This window comes from Plectropomus leopardus, chromosome 9, assembly GCF_026936395.1.
Source record: "Plectropomus leopardus strain MGB_pleo_1.0 chromosome 9, ASM2693639v1, whole genome shotgun sequence".
Taxonomy (NCBI): Eukaryota; Metazoa; Chordata; class Actinopteri; order Perciformes; family Serranidae; genus Plectropomus; species Plectropomus leopardus.
The window spans coordinates 18216923-18235816 of record NC_142184.1 but is presented as its reverse complement, the minus strand read 5'-3'; the positions used below and the strand labels follow the sequence as shown (position 1 = coordinate 18235816).

The window sequence follows — 18894 nt, the reverse complement described above, 5'->3', positions numbered from 1 at the left end:
GTTTGCAATATATATATATATATATATATATATATATATATACACACATATATATATATATATATATATATATATATACACACACATATATATAATAAAGGTAATGTAACATTTTAATGACACGTTATTACTTTTTAATTACTTTTCTAACAAAGATTTTAAACTGGGCAATACAGCTAAAAAAAACAAAAAAAAAAACAGAAATAGGCTATGTCAAAAGATGGCATTCCTGCACAGTGAAAAGATGCAAGGCAACAGAACGAATTTTAATGCCACTTTTTACAGAAATATATATTTGGGTTTAACCCCTCTGTAGTCACCAACATTTTACTTGTAATTGCAAATTAAATGCATATTTTCTCAGTAACTGTACCTGATTACAATTAATTACATGTTACTTGTTACTCCCCAAATCTGGCAGAAAAAAAAGAGACACATAAAGACTACAAGCAAAAATTAAATGACTAGAAAGACACAAAACCACAAATAATGCATAGTAGCTGCGAAAAGATGAAAAACAACAACACAAAAAAGGCAAAAACCATCACAAAGTCTGTGTCTTGCTCCTAGGGAAGGGGATGGGGCCTTTTCTAGATCTGTGATCAGGGGCTGATTGTCTCATAATCCGCCCATGTGTGAATGGGTTCAGAGTAAAACTGTTGAAGGTAGGTGAGTTAGCAAACCAAAAATGAGAGATCGTCCAGGAAAAAATATTTGTCATTTTATATTATTTGTATTTATTGCTTGGTCCAAGATTCTTGACCTCCTGCTTCTTGTCGCCTTTCTAGACAAAATATAGTGGTTCCTCTTCTGCGGCTGAGTCAAGACTCTCAGCTGAATAACTTGATTGAAACTCCTGGCTGTAGACAATTTACAAAGCTGTGCTATGTCCACCTCTTAAATCCATAAAACTCCCCTGAGTTGTAAAGCTGGATTTGGTTGAAGAAGAGAGGCTAAAGTTCAGCTCAAGCTGACTTAAAACAGAGTCCAAACAGAGACAGGTCAGAACTGCAGTATTGCTAACTAACATAGGGTGACTGTTTTTGGCTAAATGTATCACTTACAGCATTAGCAAGTGGATAAAATAGAGACAACATCATGCAAAGTACTCCTTTTGCCTACACCTAATGTCAAAGCTGGCATCTGTCCCTGCAGGGGGTGCTGTAGTTGCATGGTAAGCATTGGCTCAACTGCTGATAAATAACCTCACCTTCTAGACAGCAGAAATTAGGCCATTGCATAATTTGTTTACTTAAATCATTCACCTTTTCACCAGGACAGTACACTCAGTATTAGTGCTTTCCTGGGGAGTCTTGGGTACATATACTGAAATATATCTCCTTTATTTTTAAAAAATGGTTGCACCTCAACAAGGGGATTTTCAGTGGAGTGCTAAACCCCAAATCCAGTGAGCATATTCCAAAAAATTAAAAAGGCAGCAAATCTCAAGTCTTCAAGTCAAGCAGTAGTGATGTGAGCCAAATAAATAAGTGAATTGTTAGTATTTTGTCCTCTTTGACCTGAAGACTTGGGATGTGCTACCTTTGCAATATCTCCATCATCTGTGTATCATTTGAAACCAGTGACACTTTAATGGCAAGTTCTGTGTTGTTTTGAGATAGAAAAGAATACGTACTAATTTTTTCAGTAAAAAGACAAAGTGGTAAAATGACACAGAAGAGTCAGATGGAGGAACTATCATTTGTTTCCTTGATGTTTTTATATTTTCTTTTTAAACATAAAAGAAAAAACATATAGTCAAAAATATTCTTCAAGAAGTTTGACCTATATGTTTAACATGATGTAAAGTAAAACTAATACGACGTGAAAAATTCATTCGTCCCATCCTTCAACTTTCAGTGTTGTAATAACTAACTCACTGTCTTACAACTAGATGTCCTTTTGAAAATTGTTACTGTGGAATCATAAAAATGTTTGTCTTTGCTAAAAATACTAATAGAACAGGCTTGTTTACAGTCTGTTTTGTTACTTGTTCTTGTCATTCGTTCAGCATGGCCAAAAAAAACCTGATTTTTCACCATCACATGGAAACCAGTCTTAATCAAATTAAAACCGTGATCATTTTTGGAACATACAAAAAGTCACTGAGAGTGTTGTGTTCTGTCACATGGGCATGACCAATGCGGTGCGTCTAATTGAGACTGGTTTAAAAACACTGGTTGTGAAACCTCCCTCCACTCTCCACTGGAGCACTCATCGCATCCTGCTTTAACTTGGTCTACTTTTACAAGACAGAAAGGAGTTTTTGCCTTAGCACTAATGCTTTTCCCCATCTATGATTTTAAAAAATTAAGTTGGTAATTTCATAGCATTTAGAAAATGGCTCCAGGAGTGTCCAGTTGCCATTTCCAAGAAGTTCCTCCTTCCATCTCCTTCTCTGGATCTGGATTCATGGCTACCTACCAGTTAGGTGTCGCCCAGTGCTTCCTACAATATGCACCCTGGATTCTGAGTGCAGCACCTTGTGTCCTGGGTGCGTCTGCTGGGTCTCTGGTCGCAGCTGCTGTGGTCTGTGAAATGAGCCTGAGTAAGCGACTTTATCTTTTTTTCCTAAATCTACTACTGCTGCATGTAATCACTGTTTCTGACTCAGTGTCTTCTATTTTACAGTTACTATGCGAGATGAGATGCTGAATTTTGCCAAACAGATGAAGGGTTTTACACTTGGCCCATTTAACCCCTCGATCAATATTTTCCACTGGTTGGAGAGTATTTTACACAAACACCTACCTTCTAATGCACACCAACTGGCCAATGGACGTCTGTCTGTGTCTATGACACGCCTGAGTGACGGCAAGCACATCATCATGACTGAGTTCGAGTCCAAAGAAGATGTAGTGCAGGTGAGTGGCACTGCACATTCACGCCTCAATGATTTCTAAGAAACCTGAGGCCCGTCCGTAAAGTAAATTTACCAAATAAGCCAGGCTCTTTTCGGTTAGACTGAATAATGTTCAGTTGAATTAGTTTCCTAATTTCCAAATACAACATAGTTCAAACGCAGTTACATTGCAACTTGTGCTGTGAAACGATTACCTACCACACACTTAGCAGAATTTGACAAGACTGTTTAAAGACTAAAATCTGACACCTTCTCACATCTAAAGATAACATGAGTTTTTAGTCACACATTGTAAGATTTTGCAAAGACTAGGGATCTATCTGGATCAATGTTTGCAAGACTATCACTAGATTTCTTTTGAGATTACTTCCTATCCTGCTTCTGATGGACAATATTACGCCAAACTCCCTTTAAGAAATATGACATTTTTACAATTTCTTATGTGTCTGCAAAAACAAATAACTTTAGAAACATAAGATAAAAGGTGCCTTATGTCAACAGTGTGAATTCAGTATCAATATAATGCATAAAGATAAACCGTTTTCACATTCAAACTTAACATTTTGGATTTTGTCACCTCAACTCGCCACCCGCCTCTTATGGTTAGCCACGCTATTTAAGTGGGAGCAGATCATGAGAATGAGAGGTGAACTGTTTTGAAAAAATTAAGATTTCTGGCTGAACTAAATGCTGGTTGGTGGATCAGATACAGGCTGAATTAAACACTGACTTGTGTACACTCCAAAACTCCACCAGTTTCCAGAGAACTGAAAATTGTTCACGTTCTCGCTCCTCCCCGGGGTCTCCTCTATGTTTACTCCTCACCAAGTATACTGCTTCTTGGTAGTCAGGCTTAACCACAAACCCAAAACGTTCCTATCTGACAACCTCGGAATGAGATTCAACATCAGCTACCTCTCTCCAGAGTTATATACAGCACATAAAAAAAATAAATAAATTCAGTTATTCAAACAATGATAAATGACAAGATATAGACCTACATATATGCGTAATTATATGGTATATGATAAATGTTTAGGCTTATGCTACATAAAATAAATTTCAAATTATCCCAGTATAATGATAATTGCTTTATAAATAGTAAATTGTACAATTGCAAAAAACTATATTGACCAGAAATATATCTAAATGCTTATATCCTATATTTCACAAATTAAAACAATGTTTTGAAAATGGATTGGTTACTACCATAGGTGTACATTTTAAATCATGAAAGTAGTAAAGAACTGACAAAAGTATTTACACCATAAATGAATGCAAAAAGGCACACATTGGTGCATAAATATTCACCAGAATGCAGGAAATGAAGTTGATGCTCAAACGTTTCGGAGTTTCATATGTTTCAACCTCTATACTCTCTGGTTTTGTTTATGGCGGCTGAATTACTTTCTTCTTTGTTATAAATGCTTGAAATCATACAATCATTCAATTTCTAAAAGCAAGTGCCACTCAGAGGCTATGAACATCACCACACTATCTTTGCTAGCTGTGTTTGTCTTGGTGAATCCATTTGATGCATTCTTGATCTATGGGCTGCTTAAGAAAAGCGTGCATTCATACCCTGATGATTATTTTGATTACTTGATTTTGTGTCAAATAAGTCTGACTGCTTGACTTGATTTATGGAACCACTCTAGCTCTGACTAATTTGTAAGTCATGTTTTGGACTTTAACCCCCACTTTACTTGCTTTATGCTTTATGGAACAGGCCTTTTTTTCTTTTTTGCCTCTGATCTAACCTATAGTAGACTTGTAATTCTCACCTCTTCCATTCTTATGTTTCTAGGCGTTGCTTTGTAGCTGCTTTGTGCCTGTGTACTGCGGGATGCTGCCTCCATCCTTCAGAGGAGTGGTGAGTAATCGATGGCCTTTTCACAATCTCACTTTGAGCACATTGTATGATATTTATCATACTGTATGTGATCTTATTACACAGTATTATGTGGATGGGGGTTTCAGCAGCATGCAGCCAGTGCCATCTTTACCCCACAGTCAAACCTTGACGGTGTCACCGTTCTCTGGAGAGATAGACATCTGTCCCGCCGACACACCTTGCATGTGGGACATGGTGGTGAGTGGCACCACCTTGAAGGGGAACATGGCCAACAGCTTCAGGATCATTAATGCTCTCTACCCGCTGAATTTAGAGGTAAGACCCCTTACATAACATTTGTGGAACAAGAAATTAGACTTGTGTTTTACAACAATTTGGACTCAACTGACCACTAAGTACTGTCTCTAGACTCTGGAACAAGCCTTCCACAGCGGCTACAAAGATGCTATTCATTTTCTTCAGAGCCATGGTGAGTAAACTGTATCCGCAAAGGGAGAAGCCTGTGGATTCAAACATACTGTCCATTCTTGTTATGTACAGACACATTCTGACCTAGTTACACTTTTACTTTGTGTTTTCCTTGTTCACAGATCTTGCCCCATATTTGATGATGCACAAAGTATCCCTAGGGACACTTAAATGTCACCAAACCAAAACATCAATGACTCTGATGACTACGACAGAGGAAGAGAAGGAGAAGAAGGTGGAGCAGACCAACGAACTGACGTATTTTACAGCCAATAGATGCATGCAGACGCGAAGCTCTGAGGAGTGCGAATCGACCAGAAATCGACCAATTAAAGAACCTCCTCATAATTTTGACATGGTAAAGAATGGTATGTACACACGCGCACAAACACACACACACACACACACACACACACAAAAACACAAATAAAATGACAAATAAATTACTAAAAAACTTCCAGCAGAGCATCTAAAAACAGCACATACATAATAGGTGTGTTTTAGACACTGACAATACTTTAGATCAATAAACAGGCTTCCCATTAGGTACAGACTACAGTTATTTATTCACTCAATAGCAATTCATTTGATCCACTAAAGTAATTATCATAACATTTTGCAGAACAGCTTGTACTGTTCATTTACTCAGCTACATTTTCAAACTGAGGCTGAAGCAACACTCTCAGATTGCTACACTAAGTCTTTGTAAAACAAATTTATTTTGTTGATATTTGTCTTTCAGTTCTGCTGGGCAACATGGTGACCTATCTGAGCGTGTTTGGACTTCCTGCCAGAGTCTTATCCTACCTGCTCCTACCTCTCATGCTGTCGTTTTACGTACTACACCAGAGTAGGCACAGGTAATAAATGCACTGAACACACAGTACATGAGAAAGGCAAAAAAGTAACATTACCATTAAGGATACCAAGGCTGTATGCTCAGAAACTCACAACTACACAAAAATGCAACAGGAAGGAAAAAACTTTGTTTTCTCAGATATAAAGGAACAGTTAGACATTTTTGGTAAATATGCTTCTTTACATTTTAGGGGAAAGTTAAAAGAAAATATTGATATATCTCCCGTATTTGTCTGGTAAATATAGGACCCATTAGTTGAACTTAGCATAAGATATAAAATGTTAAATAATGAGATTTAGAAGTGCTTAAATGTTGATTTTGTCACCTTCAGACAAACAGAGGCTAGCCTTAATATACGAACATGGAGGGTGTCATTTGAGAATGCGGCTGAATGGTACCGGTCATGTGCGCATGAAACACAGAAGGAAGGCGTCAGGTTGAAAGGCTGTCAGGAATAAAGTTATATAAGGATCACACACAAACCACTGACTTTCATGTGGTAGACTGGTGTTCCACTCCTGTCTGAATGTGATGTTTTTCTGTTACACTTCACCATGTGCCTTTTATGTCTAATCCGAAACGTCTGTGATTTTGTTGCCTAATCCTAACCATGCATTCCAGCATTGTGTGTTTTTTGGTCAGCGTTGGCTGCAATGTGATCATGTTTGCTAAACATAACTACGTTCTGCACCATTTGTTGACATTATAGTAGCACCATCCTGGAGCATAAACAGCTGACACAGAAAGATATCTAAAACGTCATAAGTAGGGCTGGAAGACAGCGGCAAAATGTGACAAGTTGGGATGAACAGCGTGAACTCAAAACATCGCTTGTGAATATAAGGGAGATCCACACGTTCTCATCCCATCTGGTATCACCCTGTCAGTAACCTTCTGCGTCTACTTATGACGTTGTAGGAATCGTTCTGTATCAACTGTTTCTGGTTAGGTTTAGGCAAAAAAGGGCACGTGGTAGGGTGTAGAAAAAAACCACACATGCACACAGTAAGCGAACTCCTGACTCCTGACGCACAAAAGTCAGATGTTCATGGGACCCATCCACCTCCCGTCCCAGCCACCCACACTGTAAGTGCACTAGCACTCCTTTTATTACGTCATTACTGGCAACACTATTACATGAAATGTAGCTTTTGGCATCACACTCATACACTGAAAGTACTGACCAACTGGACATATTTGACGAGTTTGGAATGAAAACGGGCTGGGGAGCTACTGTGTGCGGACTTTTTTTTCATGTTGTTGGTCTTCTACTGCATAGACAGTCACAAATTTAGTAATAAAAAATGCACTGTAATTTGACTTGATGTACTGTTTTTCTCCCTCAGACTGGAGTTATTGATCAGGCAGGCACCTGAGTTGATGTTCTGGGCTTGGCACGGCCTGAGACATTTTACAATCTTCTTTTTCAACATATGTGTTGGCACCCTCAAGAAGAACATAAATGACCGGTAAGTCTGCTTCCTGGAATCAAAACAGGAATTTTTAAGATCAGTTGTTGCATACTGTAAACTGATATATATCTTGTAACATCTCATCTCATGTCTGGTCGGATTTGATTGGATTAACCTTGACTGGACTCATGTCATTTCAGGATTATGCCCACCATCATGCTGGTGCAGTGGCTGATTACAGTACTATACGAGGCTCGGTAAGGGCAGATGCACTCTTCGCCTTGATATAAGTTTCCTCCTTCTGCCCTTTGAGAAGACGTCAAACTTCAAGATACAACAAAGATGACTCACCACTCAGTGTCATGGGACTAGGGTTACACTGTATTCTTTGTATAGCTGATCACATGTATATTTGTACAGTTTTGCCTTTTTGAGTGTATGTTGCAAGTGGAGAGAGCAATGAAAAGTCTAGAAAAGTTGGTAACGTTTTGTATTTTGTCAAGAGGGATTATTTTATCTAAGACAGTTAAAATGCTTCTATTCTTTCTGTTTAAAAGTATCACTACATCAGTAGAGTACAGAACTTCAAAGAAGCCCATTTGTAGCAGTAATTTTACCATCAGCATTGTACTAGGTTTTTGGTAGAATAGTTACAGTACATGAACCAAACAGAAATCACAGGTACTACACTTTGACAGAAAAGCTCCATGAACATAATGTTTAGTCTGACAGCTGCATAGGGCAAAAAGTCATGAATGTGTAAATATTTTGTGGTCATAGTTATGTCATATGCTTTTGTGGAAATTGAAAAGTTGGCCTAATGTCATTAACAGTCTTGCTCTGAAGATCAATTGTTTCATGAGATCCTTGGTAGAGGTATGACTGCTTTCTTTATATTATGCTGTACAACTTCATTATTGTAATCTTTTACATCTGACTATGTTAATGTTATTTCTAATGAACAGAAATAAGAGTTTTACTTCATCTCTATAGAACTAAAGAAGTGCACTACAGCCTACATTGATGTCTGTTACCAAAACAAAAAAAATGACTTCGAGCAGCAGCAGAATGAATGTAGAGCTGATTTAATACTGAAACACCTGTGGTATTCGATGTTATTTTAGTGGTATAGTCATACTGCATATCGTTCTAAAGCTACGCTTCTTGCAGTGCCTTTAATGTTGACCATTTCAAGATACAACAACGACACAACAGGCTCCATAAACCCTTCTGTCAGACAAACAACAAACAAATAAAAAAGTTTTATTCACCTATTAAGTGTTATTGTGATCCATTTTTTTCATTTTTTTCCTAACAAACACTGCTCATAAACTCCCAAATGTCCAGGTGATCTAAATTCTGTGTAATATTTAGTCCAAACACATTATTACATCCATAGATATCCATTAACTGCCATTACATTGTTTTAAAGATTCATGTTTCTACAACCTTAATGTTTTATATCTTTCATTGTGATTCATAAACAGCAGAATTAGAGCTGCCATGATGGAGAAATAATCTTAAGTTTTCAATGGAGTCCTCACTGAGCTAATAGGAGATTCAAATGGGGTTGCCAGGCAATCAATAGCCAAACATGGCATGAGCTGAAGAGCACAAGTTTTTGTGGTTTCAAGGAAGTAAAAGCAATGGCGATCGGGCAGCCTCAGCTGAGGTTAATGGGTTTTGTAGTAAATGGAACTTCAAAACTCCACTGCAGATTTTAACCCTTTATTTACATTACAGACTGTTATACACGCACAGGAACTATAAGCAATCTGAGTAGTTGTTTTAAGGGGGGAAACAGTCTCTCTTATCAATTGAGGTTTTCTAGAAATGTTTTTATATAAGTTCCTAAATAGACATTTATGTCTTTTTTGATTAGTTTTTCCACTCATATTCACACATAACGTATCTATTTTACCCTCTTATTTTAAGCGCCTGGACAAATCTCACATGAAGTTTTATTTTTTTATAACAGTTATTAAATTTCATTAAATTTCAATATGGACTATATGAGGCTTCATACTATGGCCCCATTGTTTTTTTCCCCATCTAATACATTCTAGTTCTAGTAATCTGCAGCATCGCTTTTTCAATAAATAATTTAAAAAAATTAACAATAAAATATTCAAGCAAACACAAAACCCACCAACATTTTGTTTCAGTGTGCTAAGTGATATGACTCAATGACAGAAGCACTTACAGTGATTCTAACTGTTGGGGGAAAAACTTCAGAGTTTTACCTTTCAAATAAGACTGTGCATGTACATGCAGGTGCATGTACACTACTTTCAGTTTACTTTGGTTATTCCTTGGATAAGTGTCTTTAGTAAAATTTACAGTAACTTGATGAGTTATTCAGTTATCTGAAGCTTTGGTGGAATATGCCAGACAATAGTACTTGCTGTCTGAGTCAAGTTTAGAGTTTAGCTCTGGGGTGCTTATCTTTCGTGTTCCTAATTTCATTTCCCCATGAGAGGTGACAAATAGTCCTGTGATGCTGTTTGCACACTGCACTCTTTCATTCCTTCTCTCCTTGAGTGTAGTCTTTGCTATCTCACTACAACTATTCACTGATTTGACATAAAGCATCAGTGGCCTCTGGCAAGTCTCATTTCCTTTGAGTCTCGAGCACATCCTTAATTCCTTTTTTTAAAATCACAGTGCGATGTTCTGTGGCTGGCTGTTGCATGATAATTTTACTTTTTAATAATATGGTTAATAGATCTATTTTTTTTTTATTTTTATTTTTTTACGATTATTTTTATTATTTTTCCCTTTATTGCTAGGACAGCTGTAGAATGATAGGAAATGTGGGAGAGAGAGGGGGAATGACACACAGCAAAGGGCCATAGGCTGGGATCAAACCTGTGATGCTGCAAAGGCCTCAGCACATGGGGCACACACTCTAGCAGGTGAGCTAGAGGCCACACATAGATGTTATTAATGCCCCTGTAAAACTTTAATGGTCTAGGTTTCCAGTTTGATCCTTATCTGACTTTTTTCAAGTTATGTGTTTGACAAACAGACCAGTAGACCCAGTTGCATCTTTTTTTTTACTCGATGTTGAGAGTAGGAGGACGGTTAGCCCATCTACCAGCCCTCACGATTAACTGCTGGAGGCTGCCTTACAGGTCACCAATGTATTACTGTTTTAAAAAAAAACAAAACTGATGTTTATTGAATAGCTTCATTCTGACTTATAATATTAGCGAAAATTATGAACAAAAAATATATGAAACTGATCTCATGTAGCACACTTATTTTCATTACTAATGTGTAATACATTAATATTTTAATAGAAAATGAAGCCATTTCAAAAAAAGGCTAGCTTCCTTCTGACATGACCAAGTAAATCAGATTTAATACTAAAACTATACTAAATACTAAATGTCTTCATATGTGACTTAAGTGCTTAATCTATTCTATATTAATATTTTTATGGGACAAAAACATGATTTTTTTTTCTCAATAACTTTCATTTAATGTGACCCAGTGAAAATTCCTAAATGTGTCACTACATAGGACACAGAGGACACAGGCCTGTCCGGAGCATTCCTGGATTGATTCAAGTCCTATCTTCAAGACAGGGAATACTTTGTTTCTACTGAGCAATCTAGCATGATGTGCTCAATGTGTGCGCAATGTGCAATCCTTGGACACCTGCTTTTTAACCTCTTCATGCTCCTTTTAATCAGAATCATACAGAACTATAACATCAATTATCACAATTATGTGAATGACACTCAGCTTTATACAATACTTTTACCAACTGACTGTGCTCCCATAGGCTGCTGCATTAACCAAATAAACGTCTGAATGAACCAGAATTTTTTTTCAAGTATTAAACAAGGACAAAACCGAGATCTTCCTCTTTGCTGCTAAATAAGAACGATCGAAAGTGGAGACTCATCTTGACTCCATTTCTTTTTAGTAAAAAAAAAATAAAGTGATAAATCTTAAGTTTATGGATTCAGATCTAAATTTTAACAGCCATATTACAACAGCTCATTCCAAATGCTGCTGCTGTTCTTAGAAAAATGACGAAAGCTGAACACATGACGCAAATTCCCAGGTCACTACACTGACTACCAGGCAGTTGTAATATAGACTTAAATCAGACTGCTGACTGTGTAAAAATCAATCAGTGGCAAAAGGCCTATATATTTCCGACCTGCTCCTTCCCTATGAATCCTCAACACCTCTTAGGTCATCGTACCTTCATTGTTATCATACCTTCCACAAACTTCCAGGTAACTGATTTTCCTAAACTGCAACAGTTTTTAAATATAGGCTTTTCATACTTCTACTTTTTCTTATAGTGGTGATTATTATGATGATGATAATAATAACAATAATAATAATAGTTGTTATTTATTTGCTTTTATTTATGTCTTTTGATAACTTCATTATGCACCCTAAGCTGCCTCTGTGTAGGCTATTTTAATTTTGGTTTGACTTCACTTTATTATTAGAATATTTTCTTAAATGTGTCTTGTGTTCCAGGACATACACAGTTTCACATAAATACTAAAATCCAAAACACAACATTTAACTAAACAACTAAAGCTTACTACAACTAAAAATATATGGCATCAGATATTATGAAAAGTGGATGAACAATTCAATGATTCCCTTTTATTATTTATACAGAAACTTGCCTCGTCTTTTCATAAATACCTGAGGGAAAATCGAGTAATTCTGACGAATTACGCCATGTTAGGTGTCACTTTGTGCTATGACATGCTCTTAAATGTCTTGTACGATGTATGTTTGTTGTTGTAAGCTATATGTTGCTGTTAGTCACAGCCTTCAAGTCTATGTTTCCTGCTTTAATTTGAGAAACCTCAATCTGTTCAAGCCGTCACATAGCTTAATATCTTTTACTAACAGTTATTCATTTAAATGCAGAATGCTGCTCTGTGAGGCAATCTTCTGTCTGTTCTGCAACAACTAATCTTTGCTCCCCAAACAAGGGTTGACTCTGACTAACATCTGACCAACTTCATATCAGACTATGACATCATCAGATCTAATTAAAAAGTATCATGGTTACTTACTGAATGAATTTTTCCATTAATCAGTTCTTTATTCAGAAAAAAGGAGTGTCTGGATGTTTCCCAATAAATACATCAAGATATTTAAGTGAGTGTATTGCACTTTTTAAAAACTGTTAATTCAAGGGAAAGGTCCAAAGCCAATAATAACACTGAGGAGGGACCCTGCTTCTTTTACAGAATGAAATATAAGATTCGGCCTCAATCCCCACTCCAATCATTTTTGAACGCCCTATAATTAAGACTGGTTTGCTCTTGTGAGATTCTCTTTTTCAGTCTAAACTGCAAAAGTGAACTGACTTCAGAACGTTGACGGTAACTGTTTGGACATCTGAAATGTCAATACATAGAATAGCCACAAGATGGAGCATTGAGTGCAAGGGTGAAGCACAGCACTGCCAGGCTGACCACAAATTGCTCTGTGATACTAAGAGGTCCTCCAGATCTGTCAGTCAAACCCTGGAAGGAGCATATGCATCAAACAAGCATAAAAAACAACAACAACATTAGTCATAAGCCTCCACTTACTGCAGTACACTTTGATGAGTACACAATGTGTATATGTACTTAGTCTGAGATGATTATCAACAAGACTAGAAATGCCACCTCCGTTTTAAATTATTAGTTAAAGGCTTAATTTAAAAAAAACAAGAGTGACTGTAAATAGATTTGGGATTTGGTTTAACAGCTGTTTGCCATGACAAAAGTTGGTCTGCTGACTACAATTCCAAGTATTTTTGCAGCATTTCCATTTCTGGTTTACAGACAATACTGAGAAATTTAGGAAGAGGCCTCCAGGCAGGTTTCAATCTGTAACACTGCACTGTTGTCTGAATCCCTAAGCCACACCACACACACCACACACTTGATCAGCTAATCCACCTTTCACACTCCTGCCTGAATGGCAACATGTGTTATCACAAAGCCGGAACAGACCATTTGATATCTGTGCGCCATGTCCTTTTCATACAGATGGCCTGTTACCTGCAGAGAGATCCTCTTATATAATGAGTGTGGATGGATCATACGGATAACACACACATCTGTCCCACACCAGCCCCTGATCCAGCCAGTCAGCTGGAAACCAGCTGGCTTTGTAGAGACTTTGTAAAGGGTTCACACATTCAGGATACGCAGAAAAAAAATTAAAAAATATTAATCTCATCTCCTCTCCTCCTGGACTATCAAGGGTCATAAAAATTTGATTTCAGGAAATGACTGACATGGCTAAAATTAGAGCACACTCCACACCCTATCTCTCTCTCTCTCTCTCTCTCTGGTGATGATACCTCGGAAAGTGCATGACCATTTCACTAATCCGCCAGGCAACAGGGTGAACGGAGCATATTTGGGCAATGTGACGGCACATGAGTAGACTGACATTTGGTTGTCATCTTTTTTGATTCTGATAAAGAAAAGCGTGGGTAGGTTTGTGCAAGGGAGAGCAAGCAGAGAGACAGAATTTATACTGATAGAGTGTCATTGCCTCACTGCTCCTGATGAATGGAGATAGAGCGACGAGGAGAAAAGAGGATGACCTTTGAGGTGATATAGAGGGGTTGTGACCTTTACTGCCTGACATGCAGACTCTCTGTCTGACTTAGCCTTGCTCCTTTTTTGCATTTAAAACACAGTCACATATAAATCAATAGACCAGAAATCACAGACCTGTTATTTATGTCTGACTGGGGATGAATTCAACATTAGTGAGAGACATGATCGCATTAGTTGTATATGTTTGCGTGTATGCTAGCTAGTGTTAGAGAATTCACTGCCACTGGTTTACACTTAAGAGGGTTTAAGGTATTAGAGATAGGCACTTTCATACTGTATGAACCCTGATTTATAGTATAAGCTCAGTCTGTGTGTGTTTGCATATGTGCATTTCTATGTTTAAGTGTGTCAGTGTATGTATTTATATGTGTTTTTGTGTGGTAATCATCACAGCGAGTTACCCTGGTATGTTTTCTCTGTTGTATGACTGCTGAATGAAAACCTTTTTACTCTACAAATCCTACATTCTCAACTCACACATAAACCCAATCATTTCTTTCCTCTCTGTTCAGGTCATATGTACACAAACTTTATAGTATTGCCACAGTTACTTTACAGTTTGTCTGCAAATCTCACTGGAATCCCCTTGAGATAGCTCACAATTGTCTCTCGGAGGGGGATTTCTCTGAATTCAGTTGGTCCATCTTTTTGGTCCAAACTGAAATATCTTGACAACGTTTAGATGGAATACCATGACATTTGGTACAGATCAAATGGCCTACTCTGAGGCTGAAAAATGAAGCCAATGCGGAAGTGCCAAAACTGCAGTTCCTCTAATGGCCACTTGAGGCTGGCTCCAAAAGCAAGTCTGGCCCAAAGACTGTATACAACGATGGATGACATGACAGCTCCCCCAAAGTGAAGTTATTCAATCTGGATCGCTTCCTGGTGTCTGACTGCAGTTCAGTTCCTAAGACCCGCCCTTCCATTTAAGGGAATGGTCATAGGCCAAACTAAAAACTCAAAGTACATGCCAAATAATTTTTTCCCAAAGATGGTTCTTCCACTGAAGATATTTCTCGTCACCCTGATGTTTGTTCAAGTGTTTGTTTTTATGATAAGTTCAGTTTTAGTGAGTTTTAGAATTTAAAAAAAGGGGGCTTTTCCACTATGACTGACAGCCATGACAAATTCTCAATGACATCACCCTTGCAAGATGGCAATGCTCGTATCCCGGATATTTTAACCTCACTTCAGCATAGCAGGCGTAAGTGGGGGCGTGTCGTCCATCTTTATATACAGCCTATGGTTTGGCCCCACAGAGCCTAATGTTAAAATGCCCAACTTTATAGCAGACAAAAACATGTTCACAGCATGGTACTACATTTACTATTATCACAATAAAACACAGCTATGATTGCACCATGCTAACCAAGCTAGCCACTGTTAGGGTTAGCTCCACCCACTCATTTAAAATGGTCACTTTTCATTACTTCTGGCTTTTAAAAATCAACGGTGAAAACGGCAAAATGCCAAACTCTAGGCTTCAAAATAGAAATCCACAAACCAATGGGTGATGTCATGGTGCTTACATCCATTATCTCATACAGTCTATAGTACAGGCATTCATAGCATGCAGAGGATGATTCCTGCATACTTCAGTGATCTTTTAAGTTTCTCTCTTGCGCCTCCAGCCAAAATTTCTATTTGTTGTTTTATGTAGAAAACCATGCAGAACTTATGGCATTTCCATCTGTCTCAGCTGTACCATTTGTGTCTAGTACCAGTTCGCAAAATTTAAGGTAACATGCAAAACTAGGATGGTTAAAATGGGAAACCTCACACCCACTAAACACAAACATGTTAGCATTTTCATTGTAAGCATGTTTGCAATTGTGAAAAATTATGCAAGTTCTAAAAATTTCTCTTAAGATGCCCATGTGACAAACTATCACTCTGAGTTTGTTTGTTAAGATGCCCATGTGACAAACTATCACTCGGAGTTTGTTTGTCTGTCTTGAAGAGGTAATCTGTTAAATCTGGAAAGGATAAATTTAGATTACTTCTTTCCACTCAATCAACAGACCTTAACAGATGTTACCAGGTTTCACTAGGGAACACGACTTGCACATGTTTTAATGAATGAGTGTGTTTTGTGCGTGTCTGTGTTTGTGTGTGTGTTTGCCGTGGATCTCTTAGACCCTCAACAGGACTCTGTGATCCAACTGAATAATAAACAGCAACAGATTGACAGTTTTCTGTTTCTAATCCTCTCCCTCTTCCGTCTTCCAAATTTAGAGTCCAGTTGATTAGAAGTAGACACACTGTCTTGATGAAAATGCTCTGCACTAAGGGAAATCGAGGCCTATTCCTTGTAAAACAGACTGGCAGCTCTCCATTCAGTCTTAATTCTGACTGCTTAACTCTACATATCTTCTCCTCTGTCACATCCCATCATTTACCTAAAACATAAAAAACCCAGTTATAGCTAGTTACCACCACTACAAAAATGGATGAATTACTGAACGGACCTACTAGGCACGTGCTCAGGGGCACAAAGTGTCAGGGGGACCCCTGGCCACTGCCCACTTGCAAAATGTCAAATGCCAAATTAACACGTACCGACCAAAGCAACTGAATGAAGGTGGTGACATGCTCTTTGACCTGATGGGAACAATGGGGTATACAAGCAGACAGCTCTAGAAATAAAGGATGGTGTACTCTCAGGTACTCTTTGTGTGCATATTTTAAGCCTCTGTGGGTGCGCTCAGTCTGACAGAACTTTTAGGTATGGTCGACTAGATGAAGGTTTGCACATAGAAAGCGTTTGTTTATGGTCTTATTCTTATCCACATCTTTCTATATATATTTTGACCCAAGGCAGACTGCGAACACATAAGTTAAACAAACTAATAAGCCCCATACTCTATCATAGTGCCCCAGCTATTGAGCCTTTGGAACACTGCAGACCAGATTTTACTGCACTTGTGTTGTACCCCAATGATATGAAACAATATGATGCCATGATTTTCTTTTTTTTAAGCTCTTTGGTACTGAAATGACCACAAAGAAACACAAAATGACTATTAAGTGAAAGAAATGACCAAAAAGACACTATATGACCTCAAAAACACACTAAATTAGCTCAGAAGACCCAACATGATCTCAAAGAGACCCAAACACCAACAAACAGACAAAAAACAATCACATGGAGATACAAAATGACTAAAAAGGGCAGCACACTACCTCAAATAGACACAAAACAACAAGACACAAAATGACCAGGAAGACACACAGTTATTTCAAAGAGACACAAAATTACCTCAATTATAAAAAAATATTTCTAAGAAACCCAAAAGATGACAAAAGACACAAACTTACTTTAAAGAGACCCAAACAACAATAAAAAGACACAAAACAACCACAAGGAGACACAAAATGGCCACCACAAAGTCTGCTTGTTTTCCCCCATGTATTAATATGCATACATATACAAACATATATTAGGAGAAACATGGAAAGCAGCAGAAAAGGAGACTTACCTTAACTTCTGGAGCTCCAACAAATCTAAAGAAGTCCATAGCCATATCCGAGCAGGTCAAAGAGGTAGCTGAACAAGATTGACCCAAACCCACTCTGAGGATGAGCCCACTTCCAGCAGCACATTGTTGCCACGGTAAGTCCATGAAATTCAGCTGGTTTTTGGACCAACTGCCTCTCCATTTGTTTTCATGTGTCACAATGTCCAGAAAATGGATTCAACTTTTAATTATCTCCTCCTTAAGCCATTCTCAGTCATTGTCCTGTTCTCCTCCACACTGCCTTTGTTAGCCTTCCCCTTATACCAGCTCACATGTGCATCTGATTTATCTTCCTACCTTCATTTCCTGTCAAGGTGGAAAAGGGCTATTCTGTCCTTTTTCTTTCACACTTTTTCTTTCTTTCTGCTGCACTCTTTCTAATGATCCTTTAAATTAAGAAGGTGTTTCATGGTGAATAATGTGCCACAGTGTAATGCCCATAGGTTCAGGATTAAATGCCATATATATCATATATGCAGATCTTTTTTTTTTTTTTTTTTTACCGTTTTTTTGTAAAAAAAATTGCATGTTTTTTTGTGTGGATATTAAATTATGCGATAAATAATAGATTATTTCAGCATGCCATTTGTGATAAATTCCTGATCATATCTATTAATGTATTTAAAGAAGTTGTAGAAAATTGCAAGAGTGGTTATATAAATTAGAATGTCAAGGATGAGTCATCTCTACCCTTAATGTAGCCTACATTAATGTATCTCACAGCAATGAGATGCAGTTTTGTTTGAAGCTGGTCTAATAAGAAGAGTTTGTGTTTTTTTTTACATGACTAACGGATAAATATAAGAGCACAGGGTGAAAACCTGTTCCAATGCACAGCTGACACAATTAAATCCATACTTTTTTTTAAACCTATAGAGTACATTCAGTAAGAGCAACGTTCTCTTTATCCAGAACACCCTGCTAACAAAATTACTTACATAGGCAATTTCAGGCATCCGTACTGAGTATGACCTAATATTTTGTCCTCAAATGCTTCAGTGGAGCATTTGTATAAATAATAATACACGTTATCTAAATAGCTCCTTTCAAAACTCAGTTATAAAGTGTTTTACTATAAAACTAAACACATTTAAAACACAAGAATGAAATGAACTAAAATGTCATAAAATGTCATCAAAGTGAAAGATAAAATGAAAGAAGGCAAAAACTAAAATCTATATATATTAAACGAGAATTGAAATCAATAAAATACACAGGCAGCTCAGATAAAATCAGGATATGCTTTTTTAAGTATGAGACTTAAATAAAGACACTGACTCAGACAGCCTTATATATTTATGGGTT

General features: G+C 37.4%; 2 protein-coding genes across 2 annotated transcripts in view; one reads left to right on the top strand and one right to left on the bottom strand.

Annotated features, from left to right (window-relative positions):
- LOC121947384 (uncharacterized) overlaps nt 1–17836 on the bottom strand; it is a 32029-nt gene extending 14193 nt beyond the window's left edge. Inside the window, exon 1 of the mRNA XM_088082124.1 lies at nt 17551–17836. Within this exon, the coding sequence (XP_087938250.1) occupies nt 17551–17694 (144 nt within the window). The 5' untranslated portion in view covers nt 17695–17836. The remainder of the gene's footprint in view (nt 1–17550) is intronic.
- On the top strand, nt 64–8725 carry pnpla1 (patatin-like phospholipase domain containing 1). The gene is made up of 9 exons (XM_042492397.2): nt 64–2548; nt 2632–2864; nt 4671–4736; nt 4821–5033; nt 5127–5187; nt 5309–5554; nt 5929–6046; nt 7392–7514; nt 7658–8725. The coding sequence occupies exons 1-9, from the start codon at nt 2341–2343 to the stop codon at nt 7716–7718; spliced, it is 1329 nt and encodes a 442-aa protein (XP_042348331.1). The 5' UTR covers nt 64–2340; the 3' UTR covers nt 7719–8725.
- Nucleotides 17837–18894: the final 1058 nt, after the last annotated feature.